General features: G+C 35.4%; 1 protein-coding gene across 3 annotated transcripts in view; it reads right to left on the reverse strand.

Moving 5' to 3' along the window:
- The window catches only part of LOC309855241 (A disintegrin and metallopeptidase domain 3-like), a 110,230-nt gene that overhangs the window by 58,765 nt on the left and 28,536 nt on the right, over nucleotides 1–22,929 (reverse strand). For all 3 annotated transcript variants that reach the window (XM_082715330.1, XM_082715329.1, XM_082715331.1), the window contains 3 exons: nucleotides 15,414–15,490; nucleotides 14,759–14,936; nucleotides 4,458–4,523 (listed from right to left, as the gene is read on the reverse strand). In XM_082715330.1, the coding sequence (XP_082571456.1) occupies nucleotides 4,458–4,523; nucleotides 14,759–14,936; nucleotides 15,414–15,490 (321 nt within the window). The remainder of the gene's footprint in view (nucleotides 1–4,457; nucleotides 4,524–14,758; nucleotides 14,937–15,413; nucleotides 15,491–22,929) is intronic.

Raw genomic sequence — 22,929 nt, forward strand, 5'->3', positions numbered from 1 at the left:
GATCAAGCCCCGCATTGGGCTCTCTGTGCAGCAGGGAGCCTGCTTCCCGCTCCCTCTCTGCCTGCCTCTCTGCCTACTTGTGATCTCTCTCTGTGTTGAATAAATTAAAAAAATCTTAAAAAAAATTCATCTTATGGTTTATAACATATGAAAAAGTAATAATGTATTACACTACCATCACAAAGAGGTTCTATGGAACTTTACTGTTTAAGGTTCTTACATTGTATGTGAAGTGCTATAACATTAATTCTAGATTGTAAAAAGTTAGGAATACTCACTGGAACCACCAGAGAAACCACTAGGGTAAGAGGTGGGGAATAAAGAGGTATAGCAGAAAAAAAAAAAAAAGTATAAAAACAAATGCTGAAAATAACCCACTAATCTAAGGGTAACAAAGGAGGAACAGAGGAGGAAATCATTGATGGGATAAATAGAACACTAACAAGAAAGCAGCACTTAACCTACATCCATTGTTATCAGTAATTTTGGTATACATAATTCAACTGAATGTTCTAATGAAAAGGAGAGATTATGTGATTAGAGAGGAAAAAAGACCTATCAGTATTCTGTTTACAGGCCCATACTTTAAAATTGAAGACAGATAAACTAAACATAAAAGAAATACTAATCATAGCATATTTTAAGGAACTCCTGAAGTTTTTAGTCATTGTTTTGCATTTCTTGAAAGTATCCAGTTAAGTTGAGAGAGGAAAATAGGCTATCTAGATTTAATGTTAGGAACCTCACGGGAGTGGCTATGGCAAAGCATAATTCCACTACTTTTGATCATAGTTTTAGGCCAAATAGTATTATTCCCCATGTAACAATAAATATCAAAATCTAAATGCCCATGGGGTCAGTTAAGATGGCAGAGTAATAGGAGGACCCTTTGTTTGCCTCATTCTTGGAACACAGGATGTTCCAGGGTGGTGGGGGAGAACACTGGCGGGGGGCGGGGGAGAACAGGTCACATCATGGAGGGTCAGAGGTGTGGGGACATGATTTTTGGGGAGAAAAGAATCATGGGAAAAGGGAAAGGAGTCCGGACCATGAGGAAGGGGAGGGAAGAAACAGAGAGATAGAGATATAGAAAGAGAAGGAGAGCACTGCGCAGAGGATCCCAGACAGAAAACTCTTCCCCAAAGTCACTGACTGGGAAAACGAGAGAGGCTGATTATCTCAAGTGTTTACAACCAGTGAATCTCAAAGACTGGAGTTTCATAGTTCTGTGTTGTGGGTGGTAGGGAGCCCAGTGGGTGCTGCTACCTTCCCTCTTCTAGAGAGGAAAGGTAGATGCCAGGGGCTGATGGTGTGATCTGAAGATGTGAAGATCACCAGGGATGCACTGGGAGAAATGTTCCCCGTTTTTGGAGTGTATCTGGGAGAGGTGGCTTTGCCTGTCAGAGACAAAAGAGCTGGTTGGCGCCATTGTGTTCCCCTCTGCCCCTTAAGTATAGGAGCACAGACACCTGCCAAGGGTAGCTAACCTGGACTCGGGATTTTTGCTGTATGTTACTCTAAACTTCCAGCTCCTGTGCATTGGTGTGACTCCCCCTTTGGGACAAACCAACACAAGCTCCAGGCCAGCAAGACCCAATCCCAGAGGACCAGCAGAGGTATACACCACAAAAGGTTCCTAAAGTTTGGAATTCTGAAATTCATCCAGTGTGTCTGAGATAAAACACATATGCACCAAGTCTGCTGACCATAGTGCTGTACAGATTCAGCTCTAGTGGAAGTATCAGGTCTCTTTTAACAGAAAGACCAGAGTACACCTAGTTAAAACTGGCCACACTCTGGAGAAGGTCCAAACATTCCCCACTGTAGGCAAGAAGAAACTGCAGAGGACTAATCTGAGGGAAAGAGCAGTCAAAACAGAGAAGCAGAGTGCACATAGCATATACCAGAGACACTTCCTAAAGCACCAGGCCAGGAACAGTATATGACCTCTTCTTAATAAAGCCACCACTCCCAGGAGCAGGAAGCATAACAGGCTTTTCTAACACAGAGAAAATGACAGAAACCTAGATAAAATACCAAGATGAAGGATTTCATCTCAAAAGAAAAAAAAAAAAAGGAAAGGTCATGGGATCTAATCAAAACAGATATAAGAAATATGCTTGGCCCAGAATTTAAAGCAACAATCATAAGGACACTAGCTGGGCTTGAGGAAAGCATAGAAGACATCAGGGAGTTCCTTTCCACAGAGAAAAAAGATCTTAAAACTAGTCAGGCCAAAATAAAAAATGCTATAACCTAAATGCAAACCCAACTGGACATAATGACCACAAGGATGGAAGAATCAGAAGAATGAATAAGTTATATAGAGGATAGAATAATGGAAAATTATGAAGTTGAAGAGAAGAGGGAAAGAAAAATATTGGATCATGAATGTAGATGTAGGGAACTCAGTGACTTCATAAAGTGTAATAACATTCACATCATATAAGTACCAGAAGAAGAGAGGGGAAAAGGCAGAAAGTTTATTTGAAGAAATAATAACTAAACATCCCTAATCTAGGGAAAGAAACAGATATCCAAATCCAAGAGGCACAAAGAACTCCTATCAAAATCAACAAAAGCAGGCCAACACCAAGAAATACTATAGTATGGAGATAGGAGAAAATATATACAGATAGGGGGAAAAATCCTAAAAACACTAAGGAAAAATAAATTCCTAACTTGCAGGAGAAGACCAGTAAGGATAGATCTATCTATTACAGAAATGTGGCAAGCCAGAGGACAGTGGCAGGATATATTCAGTGTGACAAATGGGAAAAATATGCAGGGAAGAAAACTTTCATCCAAAGTAGAAGAAGAAATAGAGTTTCCCAGACAACCAAAAACTAAAAGACCATGAAGCCACCATACAAAAAACATTAAGGCTGGCTCTAAGAGTGGAAGGAAAAGACCAAAAGTGACAAAGACTAGAAAGGAACAGAGAAAAACCTCCAAAAACAATGACTTAACAGATAATACAATGGCATTAAATTCATATCTATTAATAATCACTCTGAATGTAAATGGAATAAATGCTCCAATCAAAAGACACAGAGTAGCAGAATGGATAAAAAATAATACCCATTTCTAGGTTGCCTAGAGGAGACTTATTTTAAACCTAAAGAAACCTGAAGTTTGAAAGTGAAGGGATGGAGAAAGAATCCTGAAAGAAGCAAAGAGGAGGGGGAAAAAAGTCCTTTAATCTACAAGGGAAGACAGCTCAGGTTCACAGCAGATTTGTCCACAGAAATTTGGCAGGCCAGATATGAATGGCAGGATATATTCAATGTGCTGAATGGGAAGAATATGTAGTCAAGTATACTTTATCCAGCAAGACTATCATTCAGAAAAGGAAAGATAGTTTCCCAGGCACATAAAAACTAAAGGAGTTTGTGACCACTAAACTAGCCCTGCACGAGATACTAAGGGGGACTCTTTCAGGGGGGAGAGGGAGACCAAGAGCAACAAAGACTAGAAAGGAACACAGATAGCTAGTAAATTAGTTAGTAAATTAAATTATATTAAATATATTAATTGGACACTATGTGAACTGCAAAATTAAATTGAAATAATGTATTCCATTAATATGTGGGAAAACATTATAAGATAACTTACAAAATAGCATATATAAAACAAAGGTATATTAATATATACATGTATACGTTAAAAACAGGACATGTCTGCATAAAATCTATCCCCTGACTATAAAAACTATGTGCGTTTTTTCTTTACTATTTTTGTCTGTCTATTCTTTATTGTTACTGATTTTTTTTAGTTATTTAAAGATCTAAATATTTCCTTTTTTTAATATTTCCTTTTATGAACAAAATCATGACATTATGGCACTCATTGAGACACTTTATATAAAAATATCAGTGATAATAGACAAATCTGATTTTTTAACTTGTTGCTCATGACTGCTCACTGACTATATAAACAAGAATTTCCATAACTAAATGGATATTCCCATGAATAAATCTCAGTTTTGAAATATAGAACTTCCACTAGAGAACTCAAGCAATTATACAACATAAGATAATCTCATAAAAGATAATATTTAACAACAAGGATCTCAAATTGACTAGTAAACAAAATAGCTTGTTTTAAAGTTGAAATCAATTTAAGGAAAAGGGTTCACCATGATATGGAGTGAATCAGAAATACCTATAGCTAAATGTAATCCAATAGATTATAGTGTAGTAGATCCTTGCATACATACAGAGTTATACATTATAACACTCTATTCTATACTGATTTAGAAATCAATACCTTAAATATTGGCCCCTGCACATCAATGTAAAAGCAACCAACATTTTTCTTCTGTCTTGCTATCCTGAGATACATATTATGAACAGTGTGAAATATCTACATTGCAAGCAAGACAAGTTTCTTTTTCATATTCCCTTTGAACTTAAACACAAGAGAAATAAATTATGACATATATCAAAAATACATACCAAGGCTTTATCCATAACAATTTGTATTTTCAGAACTCTTTTCAATAGTGCAGCATCTGACTTTTTCTGTGAAAGAGAAAGCATGAGTTAAATAAAACATTTTTTAAATTCTTACATGTTTGTAATAATCAAGATTATATACATATACATGTATACATACATATATACATACATACCCAAAGAAAAGTATAGATACATAGAAAAACAGACACAAATTCATCAAGATATAGATAATAATAAGAGAATAAATGCACATTGAATAAATAAGCAGATTCCAAATGCAAGTTTTAGGGAAAATATCAGATTTTACTTATATTCCTGATAATTAGAATCCTCAAAAGTTACTAGAAGGAGAATCTATGTTTCTTTCCTCTCAAAATCCTCTTCCAAGACCCTTCCCCAACCTAAATTAACTCTCGTCAACTGTCCTCCAAATGTTGGCTCTTTTTTCTCATTATTTTAAGTCTGTATTAACTTGAGGCTTACACCAAATGGAATGCATCCATTTAAAAAATAAAGTTATATGTTACAAAGCTGTGATCACCAAGACAGCATGGTACTGGCACAAAAACAGATCCATAGACCAATGGATATGGAGAGTCCAGATATGGATTCTCAACTCTATGGTCAACTAATCTTCAACAAAGCAGGAAAAAAATATCTAATGGAAGAAAGATAGTCTTTTTATATTACATATATTCAATAACTGGTGCTGCGAAAGTTGGACAGCTATACACAGAAGAATGAAACCTAACAATTCTTTTACACCATACACAAGGATAAACTCTAAATGGATGAAAGACCTCAATGTGAGACCAGAGCCCATCAAAATCTTAGAGGAGAACATAGGCAGTAACCTCTTTGACATCAGCCACAGCAAATTCTTTCAAGACATGTGCCCAAAGGCAAGGGAAACAAAAGTGAAAATGAACTTTTGGGACTTGATCAAGATAAAAAAAACTTCTGCATAGCAAAGGAAACAGTCAACAAAACAAAAAGGCAACAAAACAGTCAACATTCTCCACAGAATGGGAGAAGATATTTACAAATGACACTACAAAGGGCTGATATCTAAAATCTATAAAGAACTTCTCAAACTCAACACCCAAAACACAGATAATTGAGTCAAAAAATGGGCAGAAGACATGAGCAGACACTTATCCAAAGAAGACATACAAATAACTAACAGACACATGAAAAAATGTTCATCATCATTAACGATCAGGGAAATTCAAATCAAAAACCACACTGAGATACAACCTTACACCAGTTTGAATGGCAAAAATTGACAAGGCAAGAAACAACAAATGTTTGAGAGGTTGGGGAGAAAGGGGAACCCTCTTACACTGTTGGTGGGAATGTAAGTTGGTAGAGGCACTACGGAAAACAGTGTGAAGTTTCCTCAAAAAGTTAAAAATAGATCTAATCTATGATCTTGCAATTGGACTACTGGGTATTTACCCCAAAGATAAAGACGTAGTGAAAAGAAGGGCCATATGTACCCCAATGTTCATAGCAGCAATTTTCACAATAGCCAAACTGTGGAAAGAGCCAAAATGCCCTTCAACAGATGAGTGGATAAAAAAAGATGTGTTCCGTATGCACAATAGAATATTACTCAGACATCAGAAAGGATAAATACCCAACTTCTGCATCAACATGGATGGGATTGGAGGAGATTATGTTAAGTGAAATAAGTTAAATAGAGAAAGTCAATTATCATATGGTTTCACTTATTTGTGGAACATAAAGAATAGAATGGAGGACATTAGGAGAAGGTAAAAATGAAGGAAAGAAATCGGAGTGGGAAATGAACCATGAGAGACTATGGACTCTTGGAAACAAATGGGAGGGTTTTAGAAGAGAGGGTGGTGGGGGGATGGGTGAGCCTGTCATTTGCAAATGTCATAAGGAGGGCATGGATTGCATGGAGCACTGGGTGTTATATGCCAACAATGGATCATGGAACACTATATCAAAAACTAATGATGTACTGTATGGTGATAATATAACACAATTTAAAAATGCAGTTATATGAATTGGTACTAATATGAATACCCATGTGACAATTTCCTAAAGTAAGAGAGAGATAATTTCTGTCCTGCTCTTCCAAGTCCATTGCCTACATGGCTGAAAGCAACCCAGGATCTGCTTTCTCTCACCATAGCTGAGAATAATCTATTCCAGAGTTTTATATAACTGGAATCATATAGGGTGTACTCTTTTATACCTGACATTTTGTACTTGGCATTCCCCCATGTTTATTTTATTATTATTTTATTTTATTATTAGTAATTTATTAGTTTTTACTGCTAAGTAGCATGCCATTTTAGAAATATACCAAATTGTGTTTATGCATTTAGCTGTCAATAATGTGAAAGGTGGAATAAAATGGGGTCACTTTTGTCAAAGGGTTTTAAAATGGATCTGGGAGGCCATTAAGGAGTTAGGCCATATGCACATCATCACTGGGTAGAATCATGAACTTGTGAATAGGTCCCAACTTTAATATTCCTAGGACTCTGCGCAAACTTATCTGTGACTTGCTATAGTAACAAATTTTTGTTTTAATGACAGCCTTACGGATCAATTATGTTTAGCCTAGTTTACTTTTCTGCCAACAACTATCAAAATCTTTGTAAAAAAAAAAAAAAATTCAAGCATCCCCTTTTGTCTTTAAAAGAAAACCCTCACTTTTGTTCCCTAGTGGGATATAGTTGGGTTGCTACAGAAATCTGTGCTCACTGAATTGTAATTCTGAGATCCCAATAAATGCTTTTGTTTTATTTCAGCCTTTTTTCTGTTGACAATGATATTTTGGATTATTTAGACATCTTAGCTATCATAAACAAAGTTGCTATGAGTATCCATGTACAGATCTTTGTGGAGTTAAGATTCATTGTTCTTGGGAAATATTTAGAATACCTGAATCATATAATTGTGGGTGTGTAAAGTAATACAAAAGTACCAGATTGCTTTCCAAAATAGTTTGATTGTTCTGCATTGTTGCCAAGAATTAATAAGAGTGCCAACTGCTCTGCATTTTTGCCTATATTTGGTATTGTCTTTTCCATTGTTTCCATTCTTGTTGATCTGTGCTGGTATCTTACTGAGGTTTTAATTTGCAATTCCCTGATGATTAATGTGGAACAGCTTTTACATGTTCATTATTTTGGTTTCTCCTGACTTCCCTACCAGAAATTTTATGTTTAGCTTTGACATTTAAGTCTACACTCTAATATAGTTTTGTGAATCAGGGTCAAGATTCATTTTATTCCCTACAGATGTCCAGTCCTCCAGCAACATTTACTGAAGAGATCATCCTTTAACCTTTTAAAGTCCCTAGCACCTTTATGGAAAACCAATCAACTGATAGCATGTGGGTCTACTTCTGATCTATTCTGTTCCAATGATCTATATGTCTATACTTAGACCAATATATGATCTGTATGTCTATACTTAGACCAATAACACAGTATATATATCTAGAGCAGAGGTCAGCAAACAATGACCCATGATATGGCCACCTGTTTTGTAAATAATATCTTACTGGAATAAAACCACACCCATTTGTTTATATATTGTTGATGCTGCTTTCATGCTACAAAGCTAGAGTGAAGTAGCTGTAACAGATCATTTACCTCTCAAGCCTGAAATACATACTATCTAACCTTTAAAAAAAAAAGTAATGTAAGTTCTCCATTTTCTTCTTTTTAAAACTGTTTGACTATTCTAAGATCTTTACATTTCCTTATGAATTTGAGAACCAGAATCTATGAACATGTTTCCTGGAATTATCAAAGTTGGGATTACACTGAATCTACAGATTAACTGGGAGAAATGAACATCTTAGCAATGTCAATATCTTTGTTTCCTGTGACTTTTCTAGACACTCTTAAAGCCCTGATAGCTTTGGAAGATCTTCCTTATGATCTACACACAGATTGGGGTTATTAAAAACATAAAGTTATATCTTTCCTTTAAAAAATGTATGCCAGGAGTGCCTGCGTGGCTTAGTGGTTTAAAGCCTCTGCCATCGGCTCAGGTCATGATCCCAGGGTCCTGAGATTGAGCCCCGCATCAGGCTCTCTGCTCAGCGGGGAGCCTGCTTCCTCCTCTCTCTTTGCCTGCCTCTCTGCCTACTTGTGATCTCTGTCTGTCAAATAAATATATAAAATATTTTTTTTAAAAAAAAGCAAAACTTTAAAAAAAATGTATGCCATTTATTATTATTCTTTTTCCTACTGTATTATCCATAGACTCTAGTAAAACATTGACTGGAAATAGTGAGGGCAGAGAGCCTTGAATCATTCCTAATTTAGGGTCTGTTTTAGTCAGTTCAGGCTATAACAAATATACCAGAGACTAAGTGGTTTAAATAACAAACACTTATTTCTCATAGTTCTGGAGGCTGGGAAGTTCAAGATGAAGGCATCAGCAGATGTGGTGTCTGGTGAGAGCACTCTTCCTAGATTGCAAATGGCTATCTTCCTTTGGTATACTCACACAACAAAGCAGAGAGAGAGAGATCTGTGTCTTTTCCTTTTTTTAGCAAAAGCATTAATTCCATTATGAGGGCCCTATGTTCACAAATGACCTAATTTAACCCTAATTATTTTTTCAAAGACCTCCCTATGCTATTCTACTGGAGGTTAGAGTTTTAACATATGAATTAGGGGAACACAGCATTCAGTCCATAACAAGGGCAAAACATTCAGTCATTTATATGCATTATGTTAGCTGCAGATATTCATAGATGTTCTTAATTAGATCAAAGAAGTTTCTTATTCCTAGTTTTTATCACAAATGGGTATTGAATTTTGTCAAATGAAATTTCTGGTACTACTGATTAGGTCTTATGGTTTTCTACATAAACATGTTGAGCTATTTTATTTAATTCCTCTTTTCTTGTACTGATTTAAGTAATAATGTCTCGAAATCTCATAGTCAGAATTCTTAAAAAGGAAAGAATGTTTTTATACCATAATGGCAACTGGACTAGGTTAAAAAAAAAAGAAAAAAAAAGGTAACAATATTATATACCCCCTAAAGAAGCAATTTTCTACATCTTCTAGACAGACATTCTTGACTATCTTATAAGCACTTCATTTTGGCAAAGACTAAAGCCAGTCTGAGTTTTTCCACTTTTGAGGCTGACTTTACTTGATGCCAAGATTCCTATAGAATTATTCATTAGTTATGAAATCCAGCATATTAACCACATTATATCTTGGTATTGCCAGTTTTTACCTGGGTTTCTTGAGAAAATTTTCAAATTCAGGACACTTTTCTTCAAAAGTTTTATTCTTTAATAACCTGGAATATTTTGGGTGCTATTTTGTTCATGAATGGCAATTTTAATTATCTTAAATTTCTCTCAGCAATCTTTTCATACTCCATTAGTCAGAATTCCCCAGAAAAATAGAACATTTATTATAATTTGTTATAGATTTATTATAAGGAATTGGCTCACATAATTATAGAGGCTGACAAGTCCAAAACCTGCAGAGTGGGCCAGTAGGCTGGAAACCCAGAGAGAGCTTATGCTGCACTTCCAGTCTAAAGGCTGTTGGCTGGACAACTCTGTGGGAAGGTCCATCCTTTCATCCTATTTAGGACATCAACTAATTGGATAACATTTCTGTTTTATTCAAAGTCCATTGATTTAGATGTTAATCTTGTTCAAAGACAGCCTCACAGAAACTCCCACAAAATTTGATCATCTGAGCAATATGTCCCAGCCAAGCTGACACATAAAATTCACCATCACACATTCTTGGGTTTTTCTCTACCACTGTTTTCTTATATAATTGCTCTCTATTCTCAAATCTGACTATAGTATCACATATTGGGGTTTACCAAAGTGTCTATTCTATTATTCATTAGGCGTCTTATCAATGGCTTTTATTTTTAAAATGATTTCATTTTTCCCCTACATTTATTTCCTGAGCTCTTCTCTTCCAAGGATCTTTTATCAGACCACATAAAGGCAGACCATTGGACTGCTACAGAACATATCTCCTGGGATCATATTATCTGGGCTTGAGTTTGTTGTTGGTGTTGTTGTTTTTAAGATTTTATCTACTTATTTGACAGAGAGAAATCACAAGTAGGAAGAGAGAGGGGACACAGGCTCCCTGCTGAGCTGAGAGCCCAACAGGGGGCTCTATCCCAAGGCCCTGAGATAATGACCTGAGCTGAAGGCAGAGGCTTAACCCACTGAACCACCCAGGTGCCCCTTGGACATGAGTTTTAATGTTATACCTTAACAGAGAATTTCCCAAGATATTTATTTCTTTGTTTTAAAGATTTTATCCATTCATTTAACACAGAGAGAGAGAGAGAGAGAGAGAGAGAAGAGAAGCAGCACAGCAGGAAGACCAGCAGGCAGAGGGAGAGGAAGAAGCAGACTCCCCAATGAGCAGGTAGCCCAATGTGGGGCTCAATCCCTGGACCTTGGGATCATGACCTAAGCTGAAGGCAGACACCTTATCAACTGAGCCACCCAGGCACCCCTGGATAATAATTTAAATTTCCTAAATCTGTTTCCTAATCTGAAAAGGAGGACAAATATACTTTTAGAATTGTTTAAAAAAAAAAAAACTGGAAAGACAGGATATATGTAAAGCTCTATTTATAATATAAGGCAACTATGAGGTAGTATGTGAATATATACAAGTTTTTCATTCACTTTGGATTTTGTAATCTTCTTACATTTTACATTTGTATTTCATATATTCCATATTTATTCTTTCCTAATTACTATTATTTTAGAATATATATAGTTCAAGTCAAATCATTCTTGAACAATGAAGGGGGATTAGTGACTTTTATTACACTTCTGTTTTATTGTAAGAAATGGTCAATTATCTGAGAATGTTTTTTCCCTTCTCCAAGACAAGAGATGTCAGTGAGACACCTATCCAGGCTCAACTGTATCGAGAAGGGGATGCACACACTTTTTCCTCTTATTCTAACTAAATTCAAATAATCTAGTAGGGGACTCTTACAGTCCCCAAGTCAGATCCAGGAAGGGAATCAACCAGGAGAGTTTCATCCACTTTGGTATTTTCATGAGCAAGACATAAAGCTGTTAAGTCACAGACAGTTGAAATTGTTTGCTTCAACATATGATGGGATTTGACCTAATAGAGATTCTCATAAAAAATACAGATTGAGGACAGCTGCTTATACAGTTCTTCCATCTTTTCATTTGGTTGAAAGTTCACCAGATTTTGTTGGTCAAGCAACTATTGTTTGGGAATCTGGTTGTGATTGCATCTGGATACTATCTTCAATCAGGATGAAAGTAAAGTATCTTTTTTTCCTGTTCAATTATTTTTTTTTTATTTGGGGGCAAGAACATTTTACATTAGGAAGAAAAGAGATTATAAAAACTTAAAAATCTCAGTTATGTAGTTCTGGCTTTGTATAGAATTATAGACTGGAAATTACTTTGCCTTACTTTAAGTAATTGTGGTATTGCCTTTCAAATTCCAGTATTGCTGCTGGGAAATTCCATGCTATTCTACATCTTGACCATAAATAAGAAACCAGATTTTTAAAATATCCATTCAGAAACTCACCTTAAATAATCCTGAGAATTTTTCTTGTATTATTTTGTGATTTATTCAATTCAATTTCCTGTTTACTCATACTGAGAACCCCTATTGTATTACCTAAACTCTTATTTAAATTCCTTATCTCTTAAACTTCCATCATTTGTCATTGTATTTTACTTTTTGTGTGATTTCTGGAATTTTACCTTCTGAACTTCCTTTTTTTTTTTTTTTCATTTTTATTATCATACTTTTAAATTTCTAGAACTATTACTTATCTGTTGAGTGTTATTTTTTAAATAGCACCTTATTGTTAAATTTGTGGATGAAATATTTTCTCTAACTCCTCAGAGGATATTGCCATTTTGTTTTCTTCACCCTCTGTATTCTTTGGCACCTCAAACTTTAAAAACTTGATTTTTTTCATGTCTCTATCTTCCATATTAAATTGTTTCATCATATGTCTAGTGCCCCTTCATATTAGCAACTGAATATTTAACAGCTTATTTCAACATCTCTATGACCACATATGGATTTGCAGGCTATTATCTTCAGAGAAAACAATGTGTCTGGGTTGTTGATTGGGAAAAGGCTGTCAACATGAACAGTTTTTATTCTTTCAGCTGGTTTAATTCATTCCTGAAGAGGGGTCTTTCAATACACTTCTTAGAATGTGTAAGGCTGGTTCCCAGGATCCAACATGCCAAGTTTAAATTAAACACACTAGTTTCAATATGGTATTCCCCTTCTATTGTGAAATACAATAGCACATCTGTTACTGGTGGCCCCATTTCACAGACTCCCCAAAGAAAACAGCCTTCAATGACCCTCAGTCTACAACAGAAACAATTCATTAGCACAGGAAAAGAGGATTGCTAAATACACAACTTATTTCAACCAATTATCTTAAGTCCACCTTTAAAACCCCATCCTATTGCAATTTAGAAACACTTGAATAGTACTGCAGTACATGTCAAGTTTCCCATAGCCCATTCCAATTACTATTTCATGATTTCTTTTCCTTTGGTGCCTGGGATTCTTGGTCACACCACTTCAAAGAATGAAGAGGTAGACCAAAGAGTGGTGGGGAGCAAAGCAAAGTTTACTGAGCGATAGTACAAAGCTTCCAAAGAAGAGGGGACCCAAAAGGGTTGCCATTTTGGCATTCAAATCAAGGGATTCTTATAAGCTCTCTTGCAGAAAGAACTACTTTAAGTAAACAGAGTATACGCCCTTATGCAGCCAAAACTCCATAAATTTTGGCTGCTAAGTCATGCCAATCAGGGTTTCTATCATGCACCTCTCTACCTATCAGATTAATGTTTACATGCTGATGGTCTTTTGGGGCTGACATCTGGAGACTTATGTCTTCACTGCCTCAGCTTGTGATAGTGACAAATGTTTTATGGTCAATTTTTGCATCTCAGGATATCTTGCAAAAGTCACTTTTACAGAAGTGTAAAAAGGGATACTATTGCAGACTTGTCTAAACTATAAAACAGGTTGGTAGTCCAGTTTTGCTTTAGCTGTCCTGGCTCCCTGTTTTCTTGTTGGGGACCCTGGCTCTGACTACCTAATTGTCCAACTAACTCCTAACATTATCAGTTTAGGATTCTGCTTTTGGGGGGGCTAAATCAGCTATCTGATATTTAATGTCCACTGTTTTTCTCCTCTCTTGTTCTGTTTGTATGTTTATGTTATTTTAAAAATCCCCTTTCATTTAGTGGGTTTTTAAAAGGACAAGAGGGATAAATGCATGTGTTTAATATGCTTTCAGTAGATAAGACCTTTATTGTATTTTGTTTGGTTTCTGTTCTCCTTTTCAACTCTGAATATAATGTTCACTTTGTTTATAAGTTTCTTTGTATTTAATTTCATGAATGTAAAAATATGCCTAAAATATAAGTCTTTGTTATTTTTTTCTGTTCTTTTTAAAAATCTGATATATTGAAGATTAGCATTCCCTTTATTCATGTCCGTGAGAAGTATGTGTTTACACGCTTAACTAAACCTATAGATCTAAGCTTATCAAATTCAGGATTTTCAAGAAATTCAGCAATTTTCAAGTTACTTCATGAAAGATATAAAATTGACAAATACTGACTTATCTCCATTCCTGCAATGACATCCCTGTGTTCCTCTCCGGCTCTGAAGTTTTTGTCTCTATTTACTTCATTATTACATTTTGTTTTGTACCCAAACTTTCCATAATGACTTCCAATTACTTTGTTCCACTACATTAGAAGATATGGTAAGCAAATGATAACTGTTTTTTACTGATCACTTTTTTATTTGTCTACATACTATGCTAAGTAATTTCCATTTATAAATGTAGTTAATCTTTGAAATAACTGTATATTAGGTATTATTTTTTTTAGAAATAAGAAAATCACATACAGAAAAGTTACATTACTAGCCCAAGTTTTAGCCACAAGAACTTGTGTAACGTTATAATAGTAGAATGTTAATTCAAAAACAGTGTAAATATGTCTATGAGCATCAACATACTTGCAATTAGGAAAATGTGAGAATTTTTATTTTTTAATTATGTATTTATATCTATTATATTTTCTGTATACCATATTACTAAACATAAAAATATATTTAAAATAAATATATTGCAACAGAAGTTTTTAATATAATCAATATCATTTAAATTTGTTTTCCAAATGTAACAATTCCAATGTGAATATATTTATTGAAGATAATACAAGTGAAGATAACAAAGAAGTGGTTACTTACTTCCGATTTCACAAGAATCCTGTAGGACTGATCTACCTGTTCAGTCATGGGATAATTTTCTTGTACAGGGGAAAAATTAATTTCATTATTCTTTATTTGATAAAGCATATGCTCATATGCGGCTGCAGATTCCAATGGCTCAATGCCATAACTGACATTCTGCAACAGCAATAATCCCCTAGGTATATAAACACATAAAAAAGAAATTAAAAGGTAATTAATATAGACTACCTGCTGAGAAATGTAAATCAACATTAAATAAAAAAACATTTTACAGGAATTTAACAGTGGTCTTTGTGGCCTAATATCTAAGAATCATTTCTTCTTACTTGGGTAAACTTTGAAACATAATTTTATAGCTTCTTCTCTCTATTATGGGACTTAGAAGTCATTGTGGTGCTAGTGTGGCTAAGACATGTGAATATTCTTCATACTAGTGGAAGATTTTCCTGCATAAGTTTTATGACTGCCAGCCTAGGATGGAGACAAAGAGAATAAGAAAAATGATAAAGTGAGGAAGAGAAAAGGAAAGTATATGAGAAGAAACACAAAGTCTCTATTTTCTTTGTCTTTGCTCTATCCTTCAAGATGTTTCTAAAAATTAAAGAGTCACACAAGATTTTCGATCATGTATATCTCTAGAACATACTATTACCTGAGTCCAGAACAGGTGCTAAGTGTCACAACTGATTTTGGAACCTCTTCAGCATATCCTTGATAAAGACAATGGCCCTAAACAGGAGTATACAAAGATACACTCATGAGTTATTTGGTTTTTTTTTTTTTAAGTTTTTATTTAAATTCCTGTTAGTTAAGCACACAGTATAATATTAGCTTCAGGTGCACAACACAGTCATTCAACACTTCCATTCAACACCTGGTGCTCATCACAAAAAGTGCATGAATGATTTGTAAATAAACTATTTGATTTATCCTTATTTCTTATATATCATCAAGCATTTAGATTTAACCATTACCATTACCATAATTATCTACCAGATATTCTGTTACCTATAATCTCTTCCTCTTAAACATATTTGCCTAAGAATAGTCATAACTCCTATCCTTCCCCCTGCTTTAATTTTAAATATTTGACAAACAACTTCCTTATCTGTATCTTTTCTCTCTCAGCCACATTTCTTAAATGTGCAGTTTGTAACTACTAAATTGATTTAATTCACAGCATTAATTTGACTTCAAATGTTAACATTTCACTTGTTTTTTTTTTCAAGTTACCCAAAAGTATCTTAACTGAAATTTCTTCATTTTTTTTTCTCTTTAGTATCTCACCAAGTTGATCAACCTTAGTTCAAGCTCTCTTCCCCATGGACTTTTTTTTCACAGCATTAATATTCTCAGGTTCTCCCCTAATAATCTTTTTCAGTAAATATTCCTTTCTCTTAGAAGTCTAGTGATATCTACAGTCAGCCCTGTTCCTTTACTAATGCTGCCCTATGAAAACTTTAGCTTCATCACATTCTTTCCTATGAATTTGTTTCTATGTTAATATTATACAATACTAGCTGTGATACATATTATTTCCATCAGCTCCAGATAGTAAATTTCCTTACTGAAAGGGAACTAGCAAAAATAGAGTGAAAGGCGCACTGACATCCAGTGGCTAGAGTACAGCCAGAAGAAATGTTGTCCATCTCACTGATCCTTCATCATCTGACTCCACCTAGCAGGACAAGGTGGCCCAAATATCTCTTACCACCACAGGCTGCAACAGCAGAAGTCCAGTAGAGCCAGAAGAGCAAAGCTAAACAGAGTAACATTTAAAGTTATAAAGAGGGGTGAGCCTGGGTGGCTCAGTGGCTTAGGCCTCTGCCTTCGGTTCAGGTCATGATCTCAGGCTCATGGGATCAAGCCCCGCATCGGGCTCTCTGCTCAGCAGGGAGCCTGCTTCCCTTCCTCTCTCTCTTCCTGCCTCTCTGCCTACTTGTGACCTGTAAAATAAATAAATGAAATCTTAAAAAAAGAAAGTTATAAGAAAGCTACATTGTCATTGGAACAACAAGCCACACTAAACTTAAACTGGGTGGCTGCTTCAAAAACAGAAGATTTAAACACCAAGAGTACAAGTAAATATCACCAACTATACCAAGAACCAAAAAAAATCATAATAAAAATGAGAAAAGACAACCAACTGATGCCAATATTGAGATAAGCCACATGCTGGAACTATCAGAGAAAGATTTTAAAGCAGCCATGGAAAACTGCTTCAATGAACAATTATAATCTTGAAACAAATGACAGAATGGAAATAAAAGCCATAAAAAACAAAGTATTAGAACTAGAAAACATATATATACATAAAACAAACCTCTGGATGGGCTCAAAAGTAGACTGGAGATGACAAGCGATAGAATCAGTGAACTTGAGGTCAGATAAGTAGAATTTACTCAATATATAAAACAGAGAAAAATGAGCTAATAAAAGACATAGAACCTCAATAAACTATGGAACAATACCAGATATAAAATATGTATCAGAATCCAAGAAAGATAACAAAGAATGTGGATTTGAAAAGTACTTAAGGAAACAAAGGCTGAGGGTTGCCTGGGTGGCTCATTCAGTCAGTTCAGGTCATGATCTCGGGGTCCTGGGATCAGGCTAGCAGTACGGGAAGTCTGCTTCACCCTCTCCCACTGCCACTTCCCCACCCAGCTCATGTGCTCTCTCTCTCCCTTTCTCAAATAAATAAAAATCTTTTAAAAGAAAAATAAAAAGGAGAAAGAAAGAAAGACTGAATTTCTGGTCAGGAAGAATGGAGTAAGAAGCCTGGGCCCTCCATCATGGAACTAATTTACCAACTCAGCAATAATTCATGAACAAATTCCTTTCATGATTAATCATAAATTACTTGAAAAGCACACCCTAGGAGAATGCAAAATCAAGCTCACCAAAGCCAGTAAGAAGATTTGGTGTACTTTTCATCAGGGACACTGCCCAGAGAACTGCCATATAATCACAAATAGACTCCCAGACTCCCAGTTTGCCAGCTTGACCAGAGAATGAAAGGTGTTTGTTGATATGTCAATTGCCCCAACTGTTCTGAGAGGGCTACCCAAAAACTAGTATCTGTATCACCAGTCTATCACCTGAGTCCTGATAAGTTCAGCACAGTCTTAGCCACCCAAGTAAAATAGAGGTATTGATTTGGTCTAGTACAAATCACTGATTTGCAACCCCCACAACTCGGCATGGAGTAAGTGAATGAAAAACCCTAACTTTCTGCTTGTCACTGGAAAAGGAAAAAGTTGATCCATGCATGTAGTGCCTCAAAAACTGCCCATAGAATTAGCATTTGTCTCGTGAATCCTGGAGCACTGATAGATCTGGCAGAATCTAATTGCCTGAAAGAGACCAGAGGCAGCAGCTTGGAATGGTAGATATTTTTGATCCTCCCTCCTATCTACCACAGAGAAAGCAGGAAAAAGAACATAGGTATCTGCTTCTCCCTGAAAAGATAAAAAGTTAGTAGAAGCCCCCAAAATCAATGGCAAGGATGATCTGGGGAATCCATTTCTGCACAAAGCCAGTTGGTGAAGACTGGGAGAACTGACTGCTTTGACTATGAGCCAACAACAAAACAGTGAGTCAAGTAAAATGAAGAATCAAGAAAAGATGTTTTAAACAAAGAAACAAGATAAATCTCCAGAAAGTGAACTTATTGAAATAAACTTAAATGATTTACTGTCTGGAGAATTAAAAATAGCTCTCACAAACTTCTAACTATTAAATAATAATAAGTAATGGGATGTAATATACAACACAGCAACTACAGTTAATAATACTGCATTGCATATTTGAAAGTTGCTAAGAGAATATATCTTAAAATTCAGTAACTGTATGATGAGGGATGCTAACTAGACTGTGATCATTTCACAATATATACAAATATTGAATCATATTGAACATATGAAATGAATATAAAGTTAATGTCAATTATACCTCAATAAAAAAAGAACTTTCATAAAGATACTCACTGAGGTCAAGAAAACAATGCACAAACTAAGTGAGAATTTCAAAAAGAGAAAAATACTATAAATAGTATATTTATAGTACTTTTATAGTACTATATAATACTAAAAAGCTTCAACAGCAGACAAGATCAAGCATAAGAAAAAATAACTGAACTCGACAAGTCTGAGTAGCAAAAAGAGAAGAGACTGAAAAAGTGAAAAAAAGCTTAAAAGACTTGGAACACTACCAGGAAAACTATCCACATTATGGAAGTCTCAGAAGGAAAGGAAGGAGAAAGAAAGGAATAAATAACTCTATGACATAATAGAGGTGTTAGCTAATACTAAAGTGGTAATCATATTGCAACATATGAATGCATCAAATCAACACACTGTACACCTTAAAGTTATACAATATTACCTGTTAATATATCTCAATTTAAAAAGCAGCATGTTGAAATAAATAATGGCTAAAGCTCCCCAAACCTATATGAGGAAATGGATATCCATTTCTTTCTTTCTTTTTTTATTTTATTTATTTATCAGAAAGAGAGAGGGGGAGAGAGCAAGCACAGGCAGACAGAATGGCAGGCAGAGGCAGAGGGAGAAGCAGGCTCCCTGCTGAGCAAGGAGCCCGATGTGGGACTCGATCCCAGGATACTGGGATCATGACCTGAGCCAAAGGCAGCTGCTTAACCAACTGAGCCATCCAGGCATCCCTGGATATCCATTTCTAAGAGCTCAAAACACCAAATAAAATGGATCTAAAGAAATCCACATTCAGATATAACATAATCAAATTGTTAAGTCAAATGTAAATAAAGAATTTTGAGAGCATCAGGAGGAATTGATTTGTCACATATGATGGAACAGCCTTAAGAATTTCCATGGATTTTTCAGCAGAGACCTGGCAAGCCTGAAGGAAGTGAGATAATATAGTCAAAGTGCTGACAGAGAGAAAAAAAAGTCAACAAAAAATATTATGTCCTGCAAAACTAAGACATGAAGAGACTGGTTTATAGTTACATATACAAGGAACTTGGAAGCTACCACTCCATGCTACCTATAGGTAAAAAGCTTAACAGACTGAAAAATCAACAACATTTCTTAGCTCTGGAATGGCGTGAGGACACAGAGCAAACCACAAACCCCAACACTGGGGAGGTGGGCAGGAGAACACAGGGAGTTACAGTTTACTGAAGCAGAAGTAGTAAGAAATGCTGCTGGAAATTGTGCTAGGGTATTTAATCCTCACAGTTATTGAAGAAATACTAGGCAATCAGTGTGGACAACCCTGAGAAATAAAAATTTCAGAGAACCCCTAACAAGGTCCCCAGAGTTTTGTAACATTTACATCCAGAAGTTTGACCAACATGCCCTAGTAAGTATCAGAGAAAAATCCCTCATGCTTTCAGTAAGGGGATGAAAAAAGGGACCATTTTGAAATACATCAAAGCATTCTGTCCTTAACAAGGCCTGATTTCAGTGGTATCATTTAAATAAAGACTAACTTGCTGGAAAATTATCAAAGCCTAACCAACATGGGGAAGGGAAATACCCGAATCCAGCCCACTCAGGCCATTCTGTCCCACCCAGAGAGGAAGGAAAAAAAAAAAACTTAGAAAGTCTTGTGTTGTGCGTAGTCCAGAGGCACTGGCCAAGTAAAAATTTGAGGCTCAATCATAGGATTGCAGAACATATCCTCTCTCACCATACCTCACCACTACATTATGGAAAGCATATTTATAGCAGTTCCTTTTACCTGGTACATCATGTCCAGCTGTCCAAAAAATCCCAAAGGAAAAAAGCACAATTTGGAAAGATAGAGCTAGCATCAAAATGAGACATGGCAAGAATGTTGGAATTATCAGATTGAGAATTTAAAACAACAATTACTGTTATGCTAAAGGCTCTAATGGATACATTAGACGCCATGCAAGAACAGATGTGCAATGTAATCATAGAGATAGAAATGCTGAGAAAGAACCCAAAACAAATGCTAGAGATTAAATTTAAAAAAAAAAAACCATAACAGAAATGAAGAGTGCCTTTGATGGTCTGGTAGATAGAAGTGGCTGGGGAAAAAATATCTGAACTTGAGGGTATATCAACAGAAATTTAAGATCTAAAAAGCAAGAAAACATGGACAGAACAAAACAGAAGAATATATATGGAACATTACAAAAGATGTAGCATACACATGACTGGAATATCAGAAAGAGGAGAAAAAGAGAAAGGAATGAAATATCTGTTACAGTAATCCTGACAATTTCCCCAAATTAATGTCAGACACCAAATCACACACAGAAAGCTCATAGAACACAAAACAGAATAAAAAAAAAAAAAAAACTATATCTTGGCATATCATTTTCAAATTATAGAAAATCAAAGACAAAAAAAAAAAAAAATCCTAAAAGAATCCAGAGGTGGGGAAACCTTGCCTAAAGAGGAACAATAGTTAAGAATCATAAGATTTCTCTTCATAAATCATGTGTACAAGAAGGGACCAGAGGGAAATATTTAAAGCACTGAGAGGGGAGGAAAAAAAAATATCAACCTAGAATTCTATACCCTGCAAAATTATCCTTCAAAAGGGAAGTAAATATTTTATGAGACAAAAATTGAGGGAATTTTTTGATAATAGATTTGTTTGCAAGAAAATTTTTTTTTAAATTCTGTATAGAAAAGGAAAATGATATAGGTGAGAAACTTGAATCTCCATAAGGAATATGACAGTAACATAAAACTTTTATTTTTCTTATGTTTAGCTGATATAATATTGTTCAAATAATAGCAACAATGTATTTAACTACATATGCTTATGCAGATACCATATGTAAAAGATACTCATTTTATATTACATATTTCACATATAAATGTGAAATTGTATTACATATTTATATGTATTTATATATTTATATATATTTATATATGCTTATATGTACTCATATATTTATATATATGAAGTTATATATCATAGTTCACATATATATATTTGCTTATATATAAGAAGCAATGATAGAAGGGATGGAAGGGAAAAACTAGGATTACTTTTTATTGCAAAGGGCTCACACTACCTATGATATGCTGTAAAGTTACTTTAAAGTGGACACAGTTGAACTCAGCAACATCATCAATCAACTGGATATAACTGACAGCTACAGACTACCTCATCCACCAATAGCAGAATACACATTTTTCTCAAGTCCATATGGAACATTCGCCAAGACAGACATTCTGAGTCATAAAAAAACCCTTAACAAACTTCAAAGAATAGAAATCATACAATGTCTGCCCTCAGACCACTGTGGAATTAAACTATAAATCAATAACAAGAAGATACCTGGAAAATCTCAAACACATGAGATAAAAGACATGCTTCTAAAGGAAACATAGATCAAAAAAGAAATCTCAAAAGAAATTTTAAAATATTTTTAACTAATGGAAATAAAATACAGCTTTTCAAAATTTGTGAGATGCAGCAAAAATAGTGCTTAGGGGGAGGTTTATAGCATTTAATTCATATATTAAAAAAGAAGAAATACCTAAAATCAACAATCTAAGTCTCCACCTTACATAACTAAAAAAAGAAGAGTAAATTAAATACAAAGCAAACTGAAGAAAAAGAATTCTAAGAATTAGAGAAGAGTCAAGATGGCGGAGAAGTAGCAGGCTGAGACTACTTCAGCTAGCAGGAGATCAGCTAGATAGCTTATCTAAATATTGCAAAACCTGCAAATCCATCGGCAGATAGAAGAGAAGAACAGAAATTCTGGAAACAGGGCGCCTGGGTGGTTCAGTGGGTTAAGCCTCTGCCTTCGGCTCAGGTCATGATCTCAGGGTCCTGGGATCGAGTCCCATATCGGGCTCTCTGCTCAGCAGGGGGCCTGCTTCCCTTCCTCTCTCTCTGTGATCTCTTCCCTTCCTGTCTCCTACTGTGATCTCTCTCTGTCAAATAAATAAATAAAATATTAAAAAAAAAAAAGAAATTCTGGAAACAGAAAAACAACCACTTTCTGAAAGGTAGGACTGGCGGAGAAGTGAATCCAAAGCGACGGGAAGATAGACCCAGGGAGAGGGGCCTGGCTCCCAGAAAGCGGCGGAGAAACGGAGCACAAAATCGGGACTTTTAAAAGTCTGTTCCGCTGAGGGACATCACTCCAGAGGCTAAACTGGGGCGAAGCCCACGCGGGGTCAGCGTGG

This window comes from Mustela nivalis (genome assembly GCF_964662115.1).
Source record: "Mustela nivalis genome assembly, chromosome: 20".
In the NCBI taxonomy this organism is placed as follows: Eukaryota; Metazoa; Chordata; class Mammalia; order Carnivora; family Mustelidae; genus Mustela; species Mustela nivalis.